Source organism: Rosa rugosa, chromosome 2, assembly GCF_958449725.1.
Source record: "Rosa rugosa chromosome 2, drRosRugo1.1, whole genome shotgun sequence".
Taxonomy (NCBI): Eukaryota; Viridiplantae; Streptophyta; class Magnoliopsida; order Rosales; family Rosaceae; genus Rosa; species Rosa rugosa.
This window is the reverse complement of record NC_084821.1, coordinates 52,425,607-52,443,308: the sequence shown is the minus strand read 5'-3', so window position 1 is coordinate 52,443,308 and position 17,702 is coordinate 52,425,607. Positions and strand designations below refer to the sequence as shown.

Sequence of the window (17,702 nt, the reverse complement as noted above, 5' to 3'; positions counted from 1 at the left end):
AATGTGATTCACAGAAGCGAGAGAGGGAGAGGGAGAGGGAGAGGGAGGGGGAGAGAGAGGGACATAGAGAGAGAGAGAGAGAGAAGAAGAAGAAGAAGAAGAAGAAGAAGTAGTAGCTAGAAAAAGTGTAATGGTCTAGAATCAAATTCAAAGAAGATAGAGAGAGGAATCGAAGTCTGAAAATCAGTTAGAGAAAGCAAAGAGGAAGAACTGTTCTTGCTGGCTACACATTCTCTTTCTTGCTGGACTAGAATCGATTTCAAAGAAAAGATAGAGAGAGAGAGAGAGAGAGAGAGAGAGAGAGAGAGAGAGAGAGAGAAGTGTTCTTGCTGGGTACACATTCTCTTTTTCTTCAAGAAATGGATTTGATCTTCAAGTAAAACCGTTATCTGTAGTTTGTTACGGGTATTATAGGAATTCCCACCAAATAGCGCTTAACAAGCTTTTTTTTTGCACATTTTTCAACTTATCCACGTATGAACATGAACCGACGTCGTTTAGGGATTTGGATCGAGAAATTGGACTTGAAGACTGTACGGGGTAAACGCGTGGTTTGTGGAGGGCTTTAGATGAGATTATGGAATTGTTCATCTAGTAAGTTGATTCATTACTCAGTTGCGCTCGACTATTATCGGTGTAAATCAAACGGTGTAAAATAGTATCGCAATTTGCTTTCTTATTTTACTACATCGAAGGAAAACAACATTGCACAAGGTTGTGGTTTGAATCGAAGTTATGACTTATGAGGGGAAGAAGATGAGCCCTATCCTTTCTACTTAAAAAAATTTCAGACGGTAAAGACAGTAATTAAAATATTATTTTAATTTAACTGAACTAATGCTATTTATTACATCTTTTATTCTATAAAAAGTATACTAAAAGGGGAGAAACCCAAGTATTACGAATAATAGAAGTCAAAAAAGAGAACCCTAGACTAGGGCTTCGTGCAAAACGACAGCGGTGTCCGATCATGTCCAGCGCTGGTTTAGGCCAAGTGAGATTTTTCTGGGTTTTTGTTCTCAGTGTGTGGAGCACATTTGCGGCAACACCACTTATTTTGATTTGGACTTTTGAAGGCGTGATAGAGCCAGCAGGTAGCAGATAGGCAGAAGCGCTCAACTTTTGGTCTTACCGGTAGTCTTGGTCTTACCAGTGATCGACATTTGCTGTAGCTTGTTTGGAAGGCAAGTCGATGTCAAGGAGTGTCAGGGAGGCAAGTAGCAGATCAGCGGGTCTTTTTTTGCCGGCTTCGATTGGGCTTCAGTGGCTTCTACTTGGGTGGTGGGTAGACCTAAAATTTGCTGACTGATGCTGTGCAAGAAGGACCGACCGCCGTAAGGCTTGACAGTGGCGATGACTGTTTGTGCCTAGGATAAGGCGTCTAGATAGAAGCGTTGATAGTGTTCGGGGGATAGTGAGTTTGGTATGACTGGCTAATATAGTGAGGTACACGATGGTCACCTGCTAAGTATAACACAAAAGCATCAAGAGAGGGATTAGGAGTCAGTCGACTTTCAATATTAACAAAGTAACAGTAGGTGAGTAACATACCTTAACTATTCTGAGGAGTGGATTTATATAGAGAGTTGAAGGTCTGAGATTTCCCTTGTTTTTGGTGTGGGACTAGTGAGCACCGGGTGGAGGTCAAATGGAGATCTGACCCTTTCTGGAAAGACATGTTCGACGAGCGTGTAAAGGCGCGTTCCGGAGTGATTGGACCTGAACTTGTCTTAGGCTGAAAGCTCGTTACCCTTGTATATATCTATTAGGCACACCGACTGGACCGTGGCATGACCGCAACTTGTCTCAATTTTCCGAAATGATTATATTTATTAAATTTCAATTAACTGCTTACAAAAAGTGGTTTTACAAATCCTCCTTGGAACACTGACCTAAGGCGTTGACTTGCTTAAGAATTAAAAAAAAAAGGTGAAAGTTTATAAATTCGACATCCAAAAGTACTCCTTAACGATCAATCAATCATTGAACTGTGAAAACGTTGTTCAAATTCAATGATATTTTAGGACATGTATCGTGACACACATATTCTTAGTGTTGACATTTCTCAATTTCCACATAGAACTGCCAACACCAAAAGCCTTACCCAGCTTCAAACTTGACCTTTGAAGCCGAGCCGGCCTGTTTCTTTCCTCTCACGTCACAGCCCTTTTGTGGATCTAGAGTGGAAGAAGACAGAAGGTTGGGAGGAAGGAATGTAAGCCCGTAAGAGACACGTGCCCAAAAGAGTAAAAATGGCCTTGATTTATCTTCTCCCATCTCTCTGTTTGTCACCTGTAGGCTCTCTCTAGCTAAGAAACTCAGTGAACAATTTCTTACTTATTAGGATGGCAATGGGGAGGGTAGGGTAAGGGGATTAAATTATCATCCTCATACCCGACTTCATTCCTCATCCCCTATAAGATACTGGAGATTCTCCATCCCCGTCTCCATTGGGGATTAGGTCCCTGTACCCGCCCCAATCTCCGATAACAATATTATTAATTTATTATATAAAAATTCATACAAATAATTATGAATTGTAAAATATAAAGTTAAAATCAAACATCAAAATAAAATAAATTTCTTATTGTTTTAGGGAATCAGAAACTGAGAGAAAATCGCTGTGTATTCTCATTGATAATAGGGGCCTCTATATATAGAGGATTACAAGGCATAGAGTCTGAATCATACAAGGAAAGTAATCGTACATTGAATAGGAATCTAGATCTTTCTAATGTAACCCTATTACCACTAGGTCAAGTAACCTAGAGTTTGGGTCTAACACAGAATAGAGATTTACTTGAACACTCCCCCTTGTGTTGCCCAAACGCGGTGCTTCTCTCGTTGCCTCGCTAAAAACTTTGCCAAGTAACAAAAACCCAGTGGGACAAAAATAACCTCGGTCGAAGGGGAAAAAGAGCACAATACACCCTTCACGTTTCGAGACAAACATGTAGACATCTCCCCCTGATGTCTGCGCCTCCCACTGATGACTACGATCATGGGAGTTCAGATAATTTCGGCAAGCCAATATTTGCCACATGTTTCTCGAACGTGGATTTGGGCAATGACTTAGTAAACAAGTCTGCCACATTATCCTCAGATCGAACCTGGTTTACTTTGATCTTGAGGAGCTTCTGTTGTTGCTGATTGTAGAACAATTTGGGCGATATATGCTTGGTGTTGTCGCCTTTGATGTAGCCTTGCTTCATTTGTTCAATGCAAGTAGCATTATCCTCATAAATGCTTGTTGGCTCATCTGTGGTAGACTTCAGACCACAATTACTTCGAACATGCGTAACTATGGATCGAAGCCATATACATTCACGAACTGCTTCGTGAAGAGCAATAATCTCTGCATGATTCGAAGATGTAGCGACTAAGGTCTGCTTTGTAGACCTCCAAGATATCGCGGTCTTTCCCATGGTGAATACATAGCCAGTTTGGGGGCGACCTTTGTGTGGGTCAGAGAGGTATCCAGCATCAGCAAAACCTTCCCAAACACTTATATCGTTTTGGGATGGGGAGAGGGAATGCAATCCACCATGTGTGGCGTCCCTGGCACTTGATGGGTCCGAATCCATCTTCTCTCTGTAGGGATAGAACAAGCCCATATCAATCGTACCACTTAGGTATCGAAAGATATCTTTAACACCAGTCCAATGGCGTCGTGTTGGCGCAGAGCTATATCTAGCTAGCAAATTCACAGCGAATGAGATGTCCGGTCTTGTGCATTGTGCTAAGTACAATAACGCGCCTATTGCACTTAGGTAGGGCACTTCTGCCTCTAGCACTTCTTCTTCGTCATCTTTTGGACGAAATGGATCATTCTTTGGATCAAGACTACTGACGACCATTGGGGTGCTTGAAGGCTTAATCTTGTCAGTATTGAAACGCCTAAGCGTCTTTTGGGTATAAGCTGATTGATGAATCAAGATACCATCTCTACGGTGCTCAAGTTCCAAACCCAGGCAAAACCGTGTTTTCCCAATATCTTTCATCTTAAACTCGGATTTCAAGTGTTCAGCGGTTTCCCTTAACTCTTTAAGGGTGCCAATTATGTTCATGTCGTCGACATAAACCGCTACTCTTGCAAATCCGGAACTTGTCCTTTTTATGAATACACATGGGCATAGTTCATTGTTGACATATCACTTACCAATCAAGTAGTCACTTAGACGATTATACCACATCCGTCTGGATTGTTTCAATCCATATAGTGAGTGTTTCAATCTTATAGCAAACGCGCTCTGTGGTTTAGAGCCACTTGATTTGGGTAACTGAATTTCATCTGGAATCTTCATGTATATTTCTGCATCTAGATCCCCATATAGATACACAGTAACCACATCCATAAGCTGCATGTTCAATTTTTCGAAAACTACAAAACTGACAAGGTAGCGGAACGTAATGACTTCCATTACGGGAGAATAAGTCTCCTCGTAGTCGATTCCAGGGCGTTGTGAGAAGACTTGCGCCACAAGGCGAGCTTTATACCTTATAATCTCGTTTCTCTCATTACGCTTTCTAACGAATACCCATTTGTGACCAACTGGTTTGGTGTTAGGCGGTATTGGTACAATTTTGCCAAATACCTTTCTTTTCGCTAGAGAATCAAGTTCTGCCTGGATCGCATCTTTCCATTTTGGCCAATCAGCTCTACGTTGGCATTCATCAACGGAGCGTGGTTCGATGTCATCGGTCTCAATGATCTCACGCACTACAGAATACGCGAATACATCATCAATGATGATGGAGCTTCGTTCCCACGTCCCATGTACACTAGTGTAAGTTACAGAGATCTCTACGTTCTCAGGGATAGGTTCTAACATTGAGGCGTCCCCCAATGATGTCTCTTGGACATAACCATAATCCAGAACATTCTCATGGGACGGATTTTGAGTATTGATGATCAAAGGATTTGTTTGTGCCTCATTCGCTTTCTTTCTAGGGCGAGTATCCTTCGAACCAATTGGTCTACCACGCTTCCTCGTGGGACCTGCGGCCATAGATGCCACATCATTGCAATGCTGGGCAATGGCGCCATCTCCTGGTGTCACAGGAGTGGCGTTATGTCCATTATTCGGGACATCAATCCTTGCAGGCAAGTTTGCAGCAGGTATGTGTGATCTCGTCACTTTGGCAACATCAGAAAACGCATCAGGCAGAGTGTCTGCTACGTTCTGGAGCTCGATTATTCTTCGCACTTCAAGTTCGGACTGTGCGGTACGGGGATCGAGATGAGACGTAGTGGGGACAGACCACGATAATTCCTGTCATTCCTGTTGAACATCTGTGTTCTTATCTCCCCCTAACGATGGGAAGACTGTCTCATCAAAGTGACAATCCTCAAATCTAGCGGTAAATAGATCGTCTGTCAAGGGTTCAAGATAGCGGACAATAGTTGGAGATTCATATGCAACATAAATGCCCGTTCGTTGTTGTGGACCCATCTTAGTACGTTGTGGCGGCGTAATAGGCACATAAATGGCACACCCAAAAATGCGTAAGTGCTAGATATCAGGCTCGTACCCAGTCACTAGCTGTAACGCAGAGTAAGATTGGGTTGCAGTGGGTCGTAGACGAATAAGCGTCGCTGCATGCAATATTGCATATCCCCAAGCAGAAACATGGAGATTAGTGCGCATAACCAATGTTCGTGCTATCATCTGTAGTCGTTTGATAGCGGCTTACGCAAGATCATTTTGGGTATAAACATGGGGAACTGGATGCTCTACATCAATCCCCAGTGACATGCAATAGTCATCGAACGTTTTCGATGTAAACTCCCCAGCATTATCAAGTCGAATTGACTTAATTGGATGGTCAGGGTAGTGAGCCTGTAGACGGATAATCTGGGCAAGGAGTTTAGCATAAGCAGCATTTCGAGTGGACAACAGTGCGACATGTGATCAGCATGTTAACGCATCAACCAATACCATAAAGTATTTAAAAGGTCCGCATGATGGTTGAATTGGTCCACAGATATCCCCTTGGATTCTTTGTAAGAACGGAATGAGTATTTTGGGATCCTTTGCGTGGGACGGTCTCGGTCCTAATTTCCCGAAGGAACAGGCTTTGCAAAATGAGCAAGGGGCCTTAGAAGCAACCAATGAGGATTTTGGTTACGTCTGCGCATCTGTAGCGCTATTAAAAGCAAAATGTGTGACTACATCTCCCATCATGGCGTTGGAGCCATGGAAATTGTTGTTTATGGCGTCATGGCCAGGAGGAGGAGCAACCATGGCATCATGCTCATGGTTGGCGCCAATGATGGCGTCATCACATGGGACTTGGGCGGCCCTATGGCGCCTTAAGACGGCTGCAGCGCAGGTGCTGCAATTGTTGCTGTCTTGCTAAGTCCAGGAATCAATTTTCAATTCTTGCTTCTTCTCACTCTGAAGAATGGATGTCCGTGTGAAGTCTTTAGTATACGGATCATCATATCATGACCAGGATGTCCTAGTCGGTCATGCCAAAGCCAATATGTGTCAGAATCCAAGAGATCTTCTCTTATCACATTGTTGGATTCAATTGGTCGAATTGTAGTGACATAAAGTCCACTAGATTGACACATAAGCTTCTCTAAGATGCGCTTTCGTCCACAATCATTAGAGGTAATGCAAAGGAACTCTTTTCCGTTCTCAGTATGCGTTTCCGCATGGAATCCGTTGGCTCTTATATCTTTAAAGCTCAATAAGGTTCGATTTGCCTTAGGAGCGTAGAGAGCTACAATGACTTTAATCAAGGTGCCATTTGGCAATAGGAATTGGGCCATTCCATGTCCTTGAACTAAACCTGATGGCCCAGCCATCGTAGTCATAGAGGAATATGTAGGCAACATCTCTAAGAATAATTGCCTATGTCGTAGATTGGTGTGCGTAGTCGCACTATCCGCAAGACATTGTAGTTCATCCATTCCTAAAAGAAAAGGCTCATAATTAAAAAAGGAGTCATAAAGAAAAGAACTCAACTTTTATTAATAAGCCAAACGGAATTACATCATCATTTCTTTAACCAAGGAAAATCTAATCCAATAAACTAGCTAATGCAAAACAATGGTAGTCGTCTAACTCCTTTTGGTAATTCCAATGCAAATGTGACCAGGTGAGTAGAGAGATGTCGGTGGAGCAAAGCTCGCTTAAGTACCACTTATCTCAAAACCTTCCTAGACATCACACTTACATTGAGTACGCCTACTTTGAAGAAAGACTAATACCATTGGCATCTACTACAAAAATAATATGGCAATTGCCTACATCTCTTGGAAAATAAAAAGACTTAATCAAAATCGCCAGTTTCTGGGTCTTGATCCTTGTAGTCTTCCACCCTTAGATCGAGATCGCCATCTTGATCTTCTTGTTCCATGTAATTTGCCTCCCTTGCTTCATGATACATCTTGTATGCGTTTGCAATGTTCTGGGATGCTTTACACGCCTTTGCCCAATGTCCAGTTGATCCATATCGAAGACAAACATCATTATGGTCAGGCTCCCTTGATCGAGGCGCCTTTGGTGCGCGGTTTGAACGACCATTGTCCTTGGTGGCGTCACCACCATGTCCGGAGGCTCCGCCTCTCTCTCTCTTCACACGTTGACCTCCACGGTTCCGTGCACGCCTCTCTTGGCGATTTCCTTCCTCTTTAGGGCGAGAATATGGACCAGAACGTCCAGAATTGTCCCTACTCTTAAGGTTTCGCTCCTTGCGTCCTCCCTTGGGGGCGCGACTATAGTTAGACTCCGGAATAGACTTGGTTCCCACGGGTCTAGCATTATAGTTCTTCACAAGGATATTGTCATGCTTCTCAGCTACGTTCATGGCGCCAATGAGCTCATGAAACCTCGTGATACGTCCTGCATTCACATCAATCCGATAATTCTTTGAAATCATCAGGGCAGAGACAGGGAAGGTAGAGAGAGTCTTCTCGATCAACATCGTATCAGTTATGGTTTTGCCACAAAACTCCATCAAAGACTTGATACGAAGAGCTTCTGAGTTATAATCAAGCACAGACTTGAAATCACAAAAGCGGAGGCTATGCCATCTCACTTCTAAATCAGGAAGTAGGGAGTCACGAACGTTGCCAAATCGCTGCTCAAGTTCCACCCATAGTTTTCTGGGGTCTTCCTTATTGAGGTATTCACTTTGGAGCGCGTCATTCATGTGCCTTATCATGAGAATTATGGCTGTACCTTGATTTGCGTTAAAAGCAGTAGCTTGCTCAATGGAGAGCACGTTCTGACTGGACTCTTGGACGGTTTCCAGAAGTCCATCAGCCTTAAGATGTTGGCGCACATCTCGGACCCACCTATGGTGTCCTGCGCCAGTTGTCTCTAGTGGAACAAAGTTCAACTTATTCAGGTTACTCATCTTGAAAAACAACACAAGATTAGGATTAGTTTCGGAGCGAAAAAGGCTACCACGAAAAACTATAAAATTTCTGAGCGTAGTCGCTTCCAATAAATTAGGGATTTCTAAGCGTAGTCGCTTCCAAGAAAATCCGATTCCAAGAGGGGTTTTGGATTAGATCGAAACAATGATGTATGTGGTCGATCGTTTTCTTCTCAACAAACTCTAAGTTTGGAGAACTCTACAAGCCCCAAGCTTGGAGTGAGCACGAACCCCCACAGTTCGGCTTTTGGTCTCCCCTATGAAGAAGAAAGGGGGGTAGAAGAAGGGATGTTGGAAGTCCCCGAGAAAAAGAAGAGAAAAGTAATAAAAACTTCAAAAAACGGGAACTTTTAGGAAAGTTTACCTTGAAAAGATGCCGGAATTCTTGACCGGAAAAGATGTTGAAGATGACCGGAAAAGATGTTGAAGATGGCCGGAAAATTGGCCGGAAGCTGATGGCCGGCAGTGGTAGCCGGAGCTAGGCAGGGTGCTCGCGGAGTCTGTGCGGAGGCTGTGCAGGCGTGTGCAGGGGCTGCGTAGGTGATGTCGGCAGATGCACGGCAGATGGCGCAAGGGGTTGTAGGGGCTGCGCGCAGTGCTCGGCAGGGGTCGCAGGGGCTGTCGACAGGTGTACGAGGTGCTGTCGAGCGCAGGGGCGCACGCAGGCTCGTGCGAGGGCTGGCAGGATCAGTCGACAGGGGCTCGGCAGACGCGTGCGGGGACTGTCGGCAGACGTCGGTAGCTCTCAGCAGGGGCGTACAGGGACCTCGGCAGGTCTCGGCATATGCTTGCAGGGGGCAGGCACAAGGCAGGGCAGGGGCCGGTCCGATTTTTCTGACGGCCGGTTCAGGGGTTTTCCTGCTGGTTCCGGTGGTTCCTCCGCCGGTTCTGGGCTCCTTGGGATTAGGGCTTCGATATGTGAGGCGGTGGTTGCAGAATTTTGAGGGTTACGAAATTAGGGTTTTCAGAGTTAGGGCTTCGTGCTGATAACGTGTTTTAGGGAATCAGAAACTGAGAGAAAATCGATGTGTATTTTCATTGATAATAGGGGCCTCTTTATATAGAGGATTACAAGGCATAGAGTCTGAATCATACAAGGAAAGTAATCGTACATTGAATAGGAATCTAGATCCTTCTAATGTAACCCTATTACTACTAGGTCAAGTAACCTAGAGTTTGGGCCAAACACAAATTGGAGATTTACTTGAACACTTATTTCAATCAAGGAAAATTGACATGTTGATAAAGATCTTTTATTAAAAGAATCTTTCTTTTTTTAACATATTTATTAACATAATTTAAATATTAACTCCCTTTATTAACTACCCCATAATTTAAAGCGGCATCCGAGGGTATACGGCCTGGACTTTGTCAATGTCTCCCAGGACTACTTGCTATCTGTGTGCAAGTGCTCCTTCAGGTCTCAGTCGATGCAGAAATAAATATATAAACAAACCACACATGGTCCGAGCACAGTTTATACACACGTGAAATGACGAAATGACTACAAACATTGAAGCCGCAAATGAACAATACTCATATGTATTCTTCACAGGTGAAATGACTACAATAGTTGAAGCCGCAAATGAACAACACTGATATTCCCACTGGACAGTAGTAGCATTACAACTCCAAGCATGTCGAGCAACATGCTGCCTGTGCTTATTACAAGATCAGGGGATATAAGTGCACAAAGGAAAGATTGTCTTCACAATTCGATAATGCGGAAATGATGAACCATTCTGTGTCTACACCATAACTATGTCTCAACCGAATCTGAAAGGGCTGCTGTTGAACAAAAGAGTTACAATTAGCACCATCACACATGTTGCTGCCTGCTTCTGTAAGATTTGACTGCTGAAACCAACAACTCATTACCAACTATGAGTTTCACTCTTTGAATCAGCTGAGGTCTGGTTATCTTCTTGGCCTTCAAATCATTGAGGCTTTTGGTAAGCAAGGCCATCTTTTGAGGAGGTAGGGACCTTTCGAACACGGGCATCAGAGCAGGGAAATATATTGAAGAATTTGGCACCTTCAAAAAATCTCTAATATCACTAGCAGTGTTACTCCTCTGCTGAGTACTTGGTGTCACCAATTTGATAGCTGAAGCCAACACCTTGTCATCAACTATGAGCTTAAATTTTCGATCCAACTCATCTCCACTAATCTTCTTTGCCCTGAAATCCATGATCAATCTGCCAAGTATTTTCATCTGTGAAGGAGGCAAGAACCTTGCCAGCGCGGTCATCACAAGAGCTCCGCGGTGTAAACCAGAACTTCTCTGAGCAGGTTTCATCAATTTCATGGCGGAAGCCATAACCTTTTTATCAACTATGAGTCTCACTTGTCGACTCACCTCAGCCAGGCTAATCTTCTTTGCCAAGTAATCGTCGCGCAATTTGGCAACTACAGCCATTTCCGAAGCAGGTAACAACAACGGTAGCACTTTCATCAAATGTGGCAAATTAACAGTTCCAGGAGCAGGAAAAGCACCAGCATTCCCCTGCTGTCTAGGTGTCACCAATTTCATCGCAGAAGCCAGAACCTTCCCATCAACTTCTCGCTTCAACTTCCGATGCAGCTCAGCTAAACTAATCTTCTTGTCCCTGTAATCATCACGCAATTGGTACAGCACAGCCATTTTCGGAGGAGGCAAGAACCTAGCGAGCACAGGCAACAGATCAAGGAAGCTAATAATCTTCTGAGGAGGAGCTGCATACTTCTCTAAGCAACCAGGAGCCTTGAAGCTCACAACATAAGCAGGACAGATATGCGAGTTCATCAAATTACTCCACACAATATACTTCCTAGGGGTCACCAGACTATCCACACCAGAATCAAACTCACTCGAACGGGGCCGAATTTGATCCGAACCATTAGGCATCAACTCACTCTTCCCCAGTATAACCCGGCACATCAGCACATGCCTCATCCCATCTTCATCAACACCAGAACCCACCGCAGCATCCAGAGCGAATTTCACCGGAACCAATTGTATTCTACCACCAGCCTTTTCATTCTTAGCACTAAATCCATGAACCAAAATCTCAGCGATCTCATCCTTCGATCCGCCGTACCAACCATACTTAATATTCGGATTCCCGCCGCATTTCCGAGCCACCGCCTCCGTGAAAACCCGAAACGAGTCGAACCTCGCCCGCCGTGTCAGACCAGAACTCGAATTCTTATGCACAGCCAACACTCTGGTTTCTCCGCCGGCGGGTCCCATACCGGAGACGAAGCTCTTCGTAATAGTCTCACGCTCCAGGCTCTCCGCTCTAACCGTCATTTCGTTTTCAGTGAAAGCCCCAAACGGATCGGAAACCGGCGACTCCGATTCGCAATCGGACTGGGAATCCTGATCGATTTCGATTTCTTCAGAAGAAGAGGAATTCGATTCGGAGCGGACGGTATCGCAATCGGAACAGGAATCTTGAGTTTCGGTGTTCTGGAGAGTCATCGGGACCTCATCGGCGTCGGTCTGGATGTGGTCCATGTGTAATCGACGAGGATCGATTTTGGGAAACCCTAGAGGATTTGGGAATCGACGAGAATCGATTTTTAAACAGAGAGGGAAAAAAAAGATTGGAGATTTGGGTAATCGACGAGAAATCGATTTTTAAACAGAGAGGGAAAAAAAGATTTGGTAAATCGACGAGAATCGATTTTGAAGAGAGCCGTTGTGGGACGCGGTTTTTGTAGGAAGCGTAGGCGGTGGAGAGAAGGAAGAGAAAGCGTGTTGATAGAGGCGGTGGGTAAATCCTTTTCCTAGAGGGATTCGGATTGAGTTGGTGGTGGAATTACGAAACGGCCCCGGGATGTGTACGTTGTTGGAACGTTGGAGTAGGCCTGGCAACAGTGCGGTCACATGCGGACTTAACGGGTTGGCGGTCTTAATGGGCTCAACCCGTTATAACCCTCTTCTAACCGGGCTCGATAGGTTCCGTCGTGCAGCCCGTTTCCGCCCGTTAACTAACGGGTTGTTAACGGGTTGGCAGTCCATTAACACGTTAAGTTATCGGGCGGAAATAAATGAGTTTTTAGTGGGCGGTTAACGGGTCATGGGCTGAATTGCCAGGCCTACGTTGGAGGGGTATTGTAGGGATTTTAAAAATCGTTGAGGGTCCCACATTTTTTTTTGTTTTTTTTGTTTTCCCTACTTGGACAAGGAAGAAAAGCGGGGCAAGATTGGGATTTACGCTATGTTATAGTCCCTTGAAGAAAACTTTTTCTCTTCTACCTTTTCTAGGTTTCCTTATTGCTTTTTTTTTTCATAGTCCTTGAAGAAAACCTTTTCTTTTGTACCTTTTCAAGTTGCAACTAGGTTTCTTTTTTTTCTTTTTTTTTTTTTCTTTTTTATTATTGTTGTAAATTTGATTTCTCTTCCTTTATTTTGACAGTTCAACAAGTCGATGGAAACCCTTGAACGAATACTCAAGTCAAAGTGTTTTTGTTCAGCCATGCCGGATTGTGTAAAGATTTCAACGAGTACTGAATTTTATAATGTGTTAATCAGTTGTAATCAGCCGTCAGTTTCAACTAGCGTATTTGAATTGTAGCTCCCATCTTGAGAAGAGTGTTTCACTGCAAACTCTTTTGTACTTCCATGTGGGCTCTTATTTTGGTTTCTCTCAATTGCAGAACTATACTGTTTGAATTTAGATTTAGGACATGAGTGTTAGATTTAGTGACTTCTTTAAGCATAATGGAATACGGGCTTACGCAACCAAAGATGTTCCTACGAGTAGATGGATGTTAATTTGTAGAGCTTGTCTTTTGGATTCTAACAAGCTGAGATTGATTCGTTGGGACTGAAAGAATTGCCTCCATATGGTGTGTCTGTTTTAGCAGAAAGATACTGAGTTGTTCATTAAGGACAAATTTCTCTCAAATACTTGAATTTCCAATATGATTCTTACAAGTGATCAGAATTTAGTCTCAATTTCGAAGCATGAAGAAAGATCTGTAAAAAGTTATGATATTAAAATTGTTTAGTGATCATACGAAAGAACCATATACATTATAAGCACCCGATGGCATAATCTTATACAAAAGCACCATTTACATTATAAGCAACCCAATATCCATTGAATTCTCTTATGTAGAGTGGAGCACATTAATGGAGATATCCAATCGCACCAGCTTGTTAATAAAGTAACATAAACAGAAAGAACAAAATTATCTCACTCACACGCCAGTTTCGTGCCAAAGCTAGTAAGGCAGATAGCAAAAGCCTGAAAAGCTGACAAGGGGTGCCTAAAATCCATGGTAAATGTATCATCACCCACTTTGCCAAACTGGAGAACCGTTTCGTCATCTCCTTTCGGATCCAATGCTACAACCAACTGAAAGTTCTTCACTGATGCTACTGTGACCCGACCATGGAAATTCAAACACCAGCACTGTAACTGATCATGCCATCTTGGAGCTTTATTCCTCAAGACTGTGTTATGACCACTGCCATAATCTGGTTTCTTCATCTCAGAGTTTCCACTTCCACCTGAGGCTGGGCAATTTAGCGGGCAAATCATCCTCCTTGGACCTCTAGATTTTAGAAGGTTGAATCTGTAAGACACCTGTCCAACTTCAAAGTTGCCTGCTGGAACTTGGGGGCTTATTTGCTTGCTTGCAAAACGGCGGCTGGACCTTCTGCTTGCAGGCTTTGCACCACTATGTGGTGGCTGACTATCATAAATTGTAAAATTCGTACCCAGAAAATCCGAGCTGCAAAAGTCAAATAAAATTGCAGATAAGAAAATAATTGAAAACTCAAACCATTCTTGTAATGCAATGGATCTTTTTTTTTTTTTTTTTGGTCTGTGTAATGCAATGGATCTTAACACAACAGTAATTGGCTGTAGGGACAAAAAAAAAACTTTCAGGAATTAGTTTTCAATGTGAAGTAAAATGGTATTTCACAAACTAGCTCTCTGAATAAAACAAACAAGAATCGTTCTTTGTGAAGCTACCTCGGTACAGAACTCAAACCTATAACTTGTAACCAAAAAAACATATGGTCGTCCTCAACATATGAAGATAAGTTGAATCAAAAGACACTTTCATGTTTTATCATCAAATAAAAACTAGATCTGATATGCAGTGCACAAACAACTTTATCAAACCAGAGAAACTACATTGCATGGAACCTCCACCTTAACTCTCTTCACTAGAATCCCTTACCTTAATTTTCCCACATAGGCATTGCTTCCTTGAGAGATGTCTTCAGCATCAAGTGATATTATGTACTCAGTGTGTGACCCACGCCTGTATCTCCGTGCTGCTAACAGAAACTTTCCCTTATCCGTGAATGCTGCGAATAGGAGAAAAAGAAAAAAGAAAAAAGAAATCAACAATTAGGATCCAAGCTGTCAACAATTAGAACCCTTGTGTATGGTCCCTAGTGTCTACATAACAAAACTAGTACCATAGCAATAACTTCAAAAACATAGTAAAAAGATAGTTCAACATTGCAGACGATTTACCAAACTAAGTATCTTTAAGCATCCACTGATTTCCCTTCAAAAATTTCGCTTCTCCAGTCAAATGACAATATTTGACATATTCTTCTTTCTAACCACCCAAGCGACCGAAAATCAAAAGAGAGAAGATACTTTAATATCCCTGTCGTTGGAAGAGTACTTAAAAAGATGGGTAGAATGGAGATCCCCAAGTCCAAACCAAAATTAGTTGCTACATGCAATGAATGAGAAACTGAAACCTATTCATCACACCACAGATCAATTAAATGTAAAATTTGTGTTCCAATCCACTATGATTTTCTACTATACCTACAAACTTCAGCTGCAATAATATGATAATAGTCCAAGTTACAATTACTAGCAATGACTGAACTTCTGCAGTCAACCATCACTTCCATATATGGCAATACTCAGTGCCAAGGCAAAGGGTCTGAGACTGCTAGGGAGCATAAAACCTGTGGAGCAACACATCACCATCCAGGGATTTTCCTACTCAGCAAAGTATGTTTGCTAAACCACTCTTTTCCATTATATCAACAATCGCAGCATAGCCAGAGGCACAAATCCAAGGCCTTGGCACCGAATATGCTTCTTGATGGAAATGGATTCAATCTTGTGTGGGAGAAAGAAACAGAGAGGTTGAAGCCGCTTGCATATAATTCCAACCAAGACACGCACTACCACCTCTACAGGTAGGAGAAGGAATTCATTACATCTAAAGGGATGAAAATTTTCAACATCTACGACGCAATCATCACATATCACTGTTCACTCAGTCAGTACATGACAGAGTTCTTGGAAAGTTGTAATTTAGGCATTATGCTAAAAAGGTAAAAGTTCTTAATAATTGTCTGAATGCATTTGATTGAGTCCATAAAGCTGTCTTGCAGGGCACACAAAGACACCAGCATACATCTCCACTCAAGTCATTTATTCACCAGGAGCAATTAACCGTGGAGGGTACTTGCTAGCACTTTAGGGATATCTAAAGATAAGAGAGATGCCAATTGAGTCCAAAACTATTTAAGACCAAGAAACTAAATAGTGCCTTTATGACAATTATGGAATTTCCCAGATCCTGCGAGTCAAGTCAACTGAGAATTCAAACACCAGTAACGGAATCCTCTTATAAAAGTCAACTTAAAGGTCTGACAAAGAAAAAGTCCCCTTTTTGACTTTTGTTTCTGTGACGTTCAGGTCAAAATTTATGTACCAATATTAAAACAGCTTCTGAAGACTATGAGAAGTCATTACTGTAAAAAAAAAAAAAAAACAGGAACAAAATAAATACTCACATGGGGTAAGAGCAAGATAAAGGTAAAACGTTGAGGTCTTCTTGTTTCGTTTTATTAGACATTGATGCGGGAAATCAGATGGTCCTGGCTGCAAGAATCACAAAACAATTCAACGATCAATTCATTACTAACCAATAAATTGATTGAATCAGTGAACACAAAAAACCAGCAAATCAGAAGCAACTTAATTTTTGGAACCTCACTCTTCATACTTTTCTTCCATAGAAGTAAGTTGATCATGCTTCATTCATTCTATACAGCAATAATAACAATAACCCAGCATCCAACAGCAATTAGATTTAATTTACAACACCGGAGAAGGTAATTTGTGTATGGGGAATTCCATATAATAACTGCTAGCCAAGACAAAAGATTCAAACAACTGAATGATATGTTTAACAACTTCCTAGATTTTTATGGCAAGCACATGTACTGCTTTAAAATTCCACAGTACATTTACCAGAGCCAGATATGATCTCCAAATCAGAAAATTAGCAAAACAGCAGCAAAATGGGTGAAACGGTTGAGCTGATCTCACAAAATAACATTATAGAGCATTTTCATACTTCAGAAATACACATACTTCAAAAGTTAGTCCGCTAACACACTCTGATTACAGATCAACTCCATTTTGAGCTCTCGACATACTTCAAGTTTCAAAATTTTGAAACATTTTTCCTATTCCCTGAATTCCTGATCATAAAATTACCCTAATATGACAAATTGACAAAGCATCATAACAGAAAAAAAAAAAAAAAAGTTCCACAAATTACAAATCTGGCAACAAAATAACAAATTCTTCATACAACCACAATAGATCTCCTAAAACTAATCCAAATCCTTGTGTAAGCTAAAATTGTAAACAGTAGATCAACAAATCCTAAAGTGATGAATTTACCTGCTTAAGGCAAGAAGGGAAGGTAATTCTGCCATTGGCGGAAGGCGTTCTCACGATCTCCTTGGTAATATCCCTCCACCGCTTGCAGACACAGGCGCAGGCGACGACGTTTTGGCGGTGCGGCCACTTGTCCTCGCTGTCCTCCACTCGCTGTATGATCTCGCCCAGGAGCTCCGGCAGCAAAGTCGACCACGACGACGCCGTCGACTCCACACTATCCGAGACCCGGTCCAACTCGGCCGAGTCGTGCACGACTCGCCGGTCGCCGCCGCCGCCGGCCTGGCTGCCGTTGAATTCTCGGAAGGATTTGGAGAATTTCCGAGAGAGGAAGGATTTCCTCAGAGACATGGCTTTTGGATTTTGGGGCTCCGATTTTTGGGATTTTAGGGTTTCGACGATCTCATTGCTTGTGCGCTTTTGTATTGGAGCGAGAGGTTGATGATGAAAATATTTGAGAAAATTAAATAAATAATTAGTGATAAAGGGACCGTGCTGTGACGGGTGATGGTCCAGATACGGAATGGTTACTTGACGCGTGGACGTATTGAAAGGTCTGTGTGTTGGACCGGCGTGTGAGGTTAGTGAATCTATGAAGCTGCTTTGGTATTTCCTTTAGTACGACTCAGTCGGAGTCGG

The 17,702-nt window shown here is 42.6% G+C and overlaps 2 protein-coding genes across 2 annotated transcripts; both read right to left on the bottom strand.

Annotated features, from left to right (window-relative positions):
- Positions 1 to 9,814: 9,814 nt before the first annotated feature.
- Positions 9,815 to 12,139, bottom strand: LOC133728216 (uncharacterized). Its single transcript, XM_062155624.1, has one exon. It carries the CDS (start codon positions 11,888 to 11,890, stop codon positions 10,211 to 10,213), a length of 1,680 nt encoding a protein of 559 aa, XP_062011608.1. The 5' UTR covers positions 11,891 to 12,139; the 3' UTR covers positions 9,815 to 10,210.
- A 1,219-nt stretch (positions 12,140 to 13,358) lies between these two features.
- LOC133728215 (tubby-like F-box protein 7) lies at positions 13,359 to 17,506 on the bottom strand. The gene is made up of 4 exons (XM_062155623.1): positions 17,067 to 17,506; positions 16,169 to 16,256; positions 14,575 to 14,704; positions 13,359 to 14,118 (listed from the first exon to the last, which is right to left on the bottom strand). Exons 1-4 carry the CDS (start codon positions 17,412 to 17,414, stop codon positions 13,578 to 13,580), a joined length of 1,107 nt encoding a protein of 368 aa, XP_062011607.1. The 5' UTR covers positions 17,415 to 17,506; the 3' UTR covers positions 13,359 to 13,577.
- Positions 17,507 to 17,702: the final 196 nt, after the last annotated feature.

Excerpts from the sequence above, each read along its gene's own strand:
- LOC133728216 (XM_062155624.1), bottom strand. The coding sequence starts at position 11,890 with ATGGACCACATCCAGACCGACGCCGATGAGGTCCCGATGACTCTCCAG.
- LOC133728215 (XM_062155623.1), bottom strand. The coding sequence starts at position 17,414 with ATGTCTCTGAGGAAATCCTTCCTCTCTCGGAAATTCTCCAAATCCTTC. Across the intron at positions 16,257-17,066 it reads TCCCTTCTTGCCTTAAGCAG|CCAGGACCATCTGATTTCCC; the intron begins GTAAATTCATCA and ends TGATTCTTGCAG. Across the intron at positions 14,705-16,168 it reads TTATCTTGCTCTTACCCCAT|CATTCACGGATAAGGGAAAG; the intron begins GTGAGTATTTAT and ends TCCTATTCGCAG.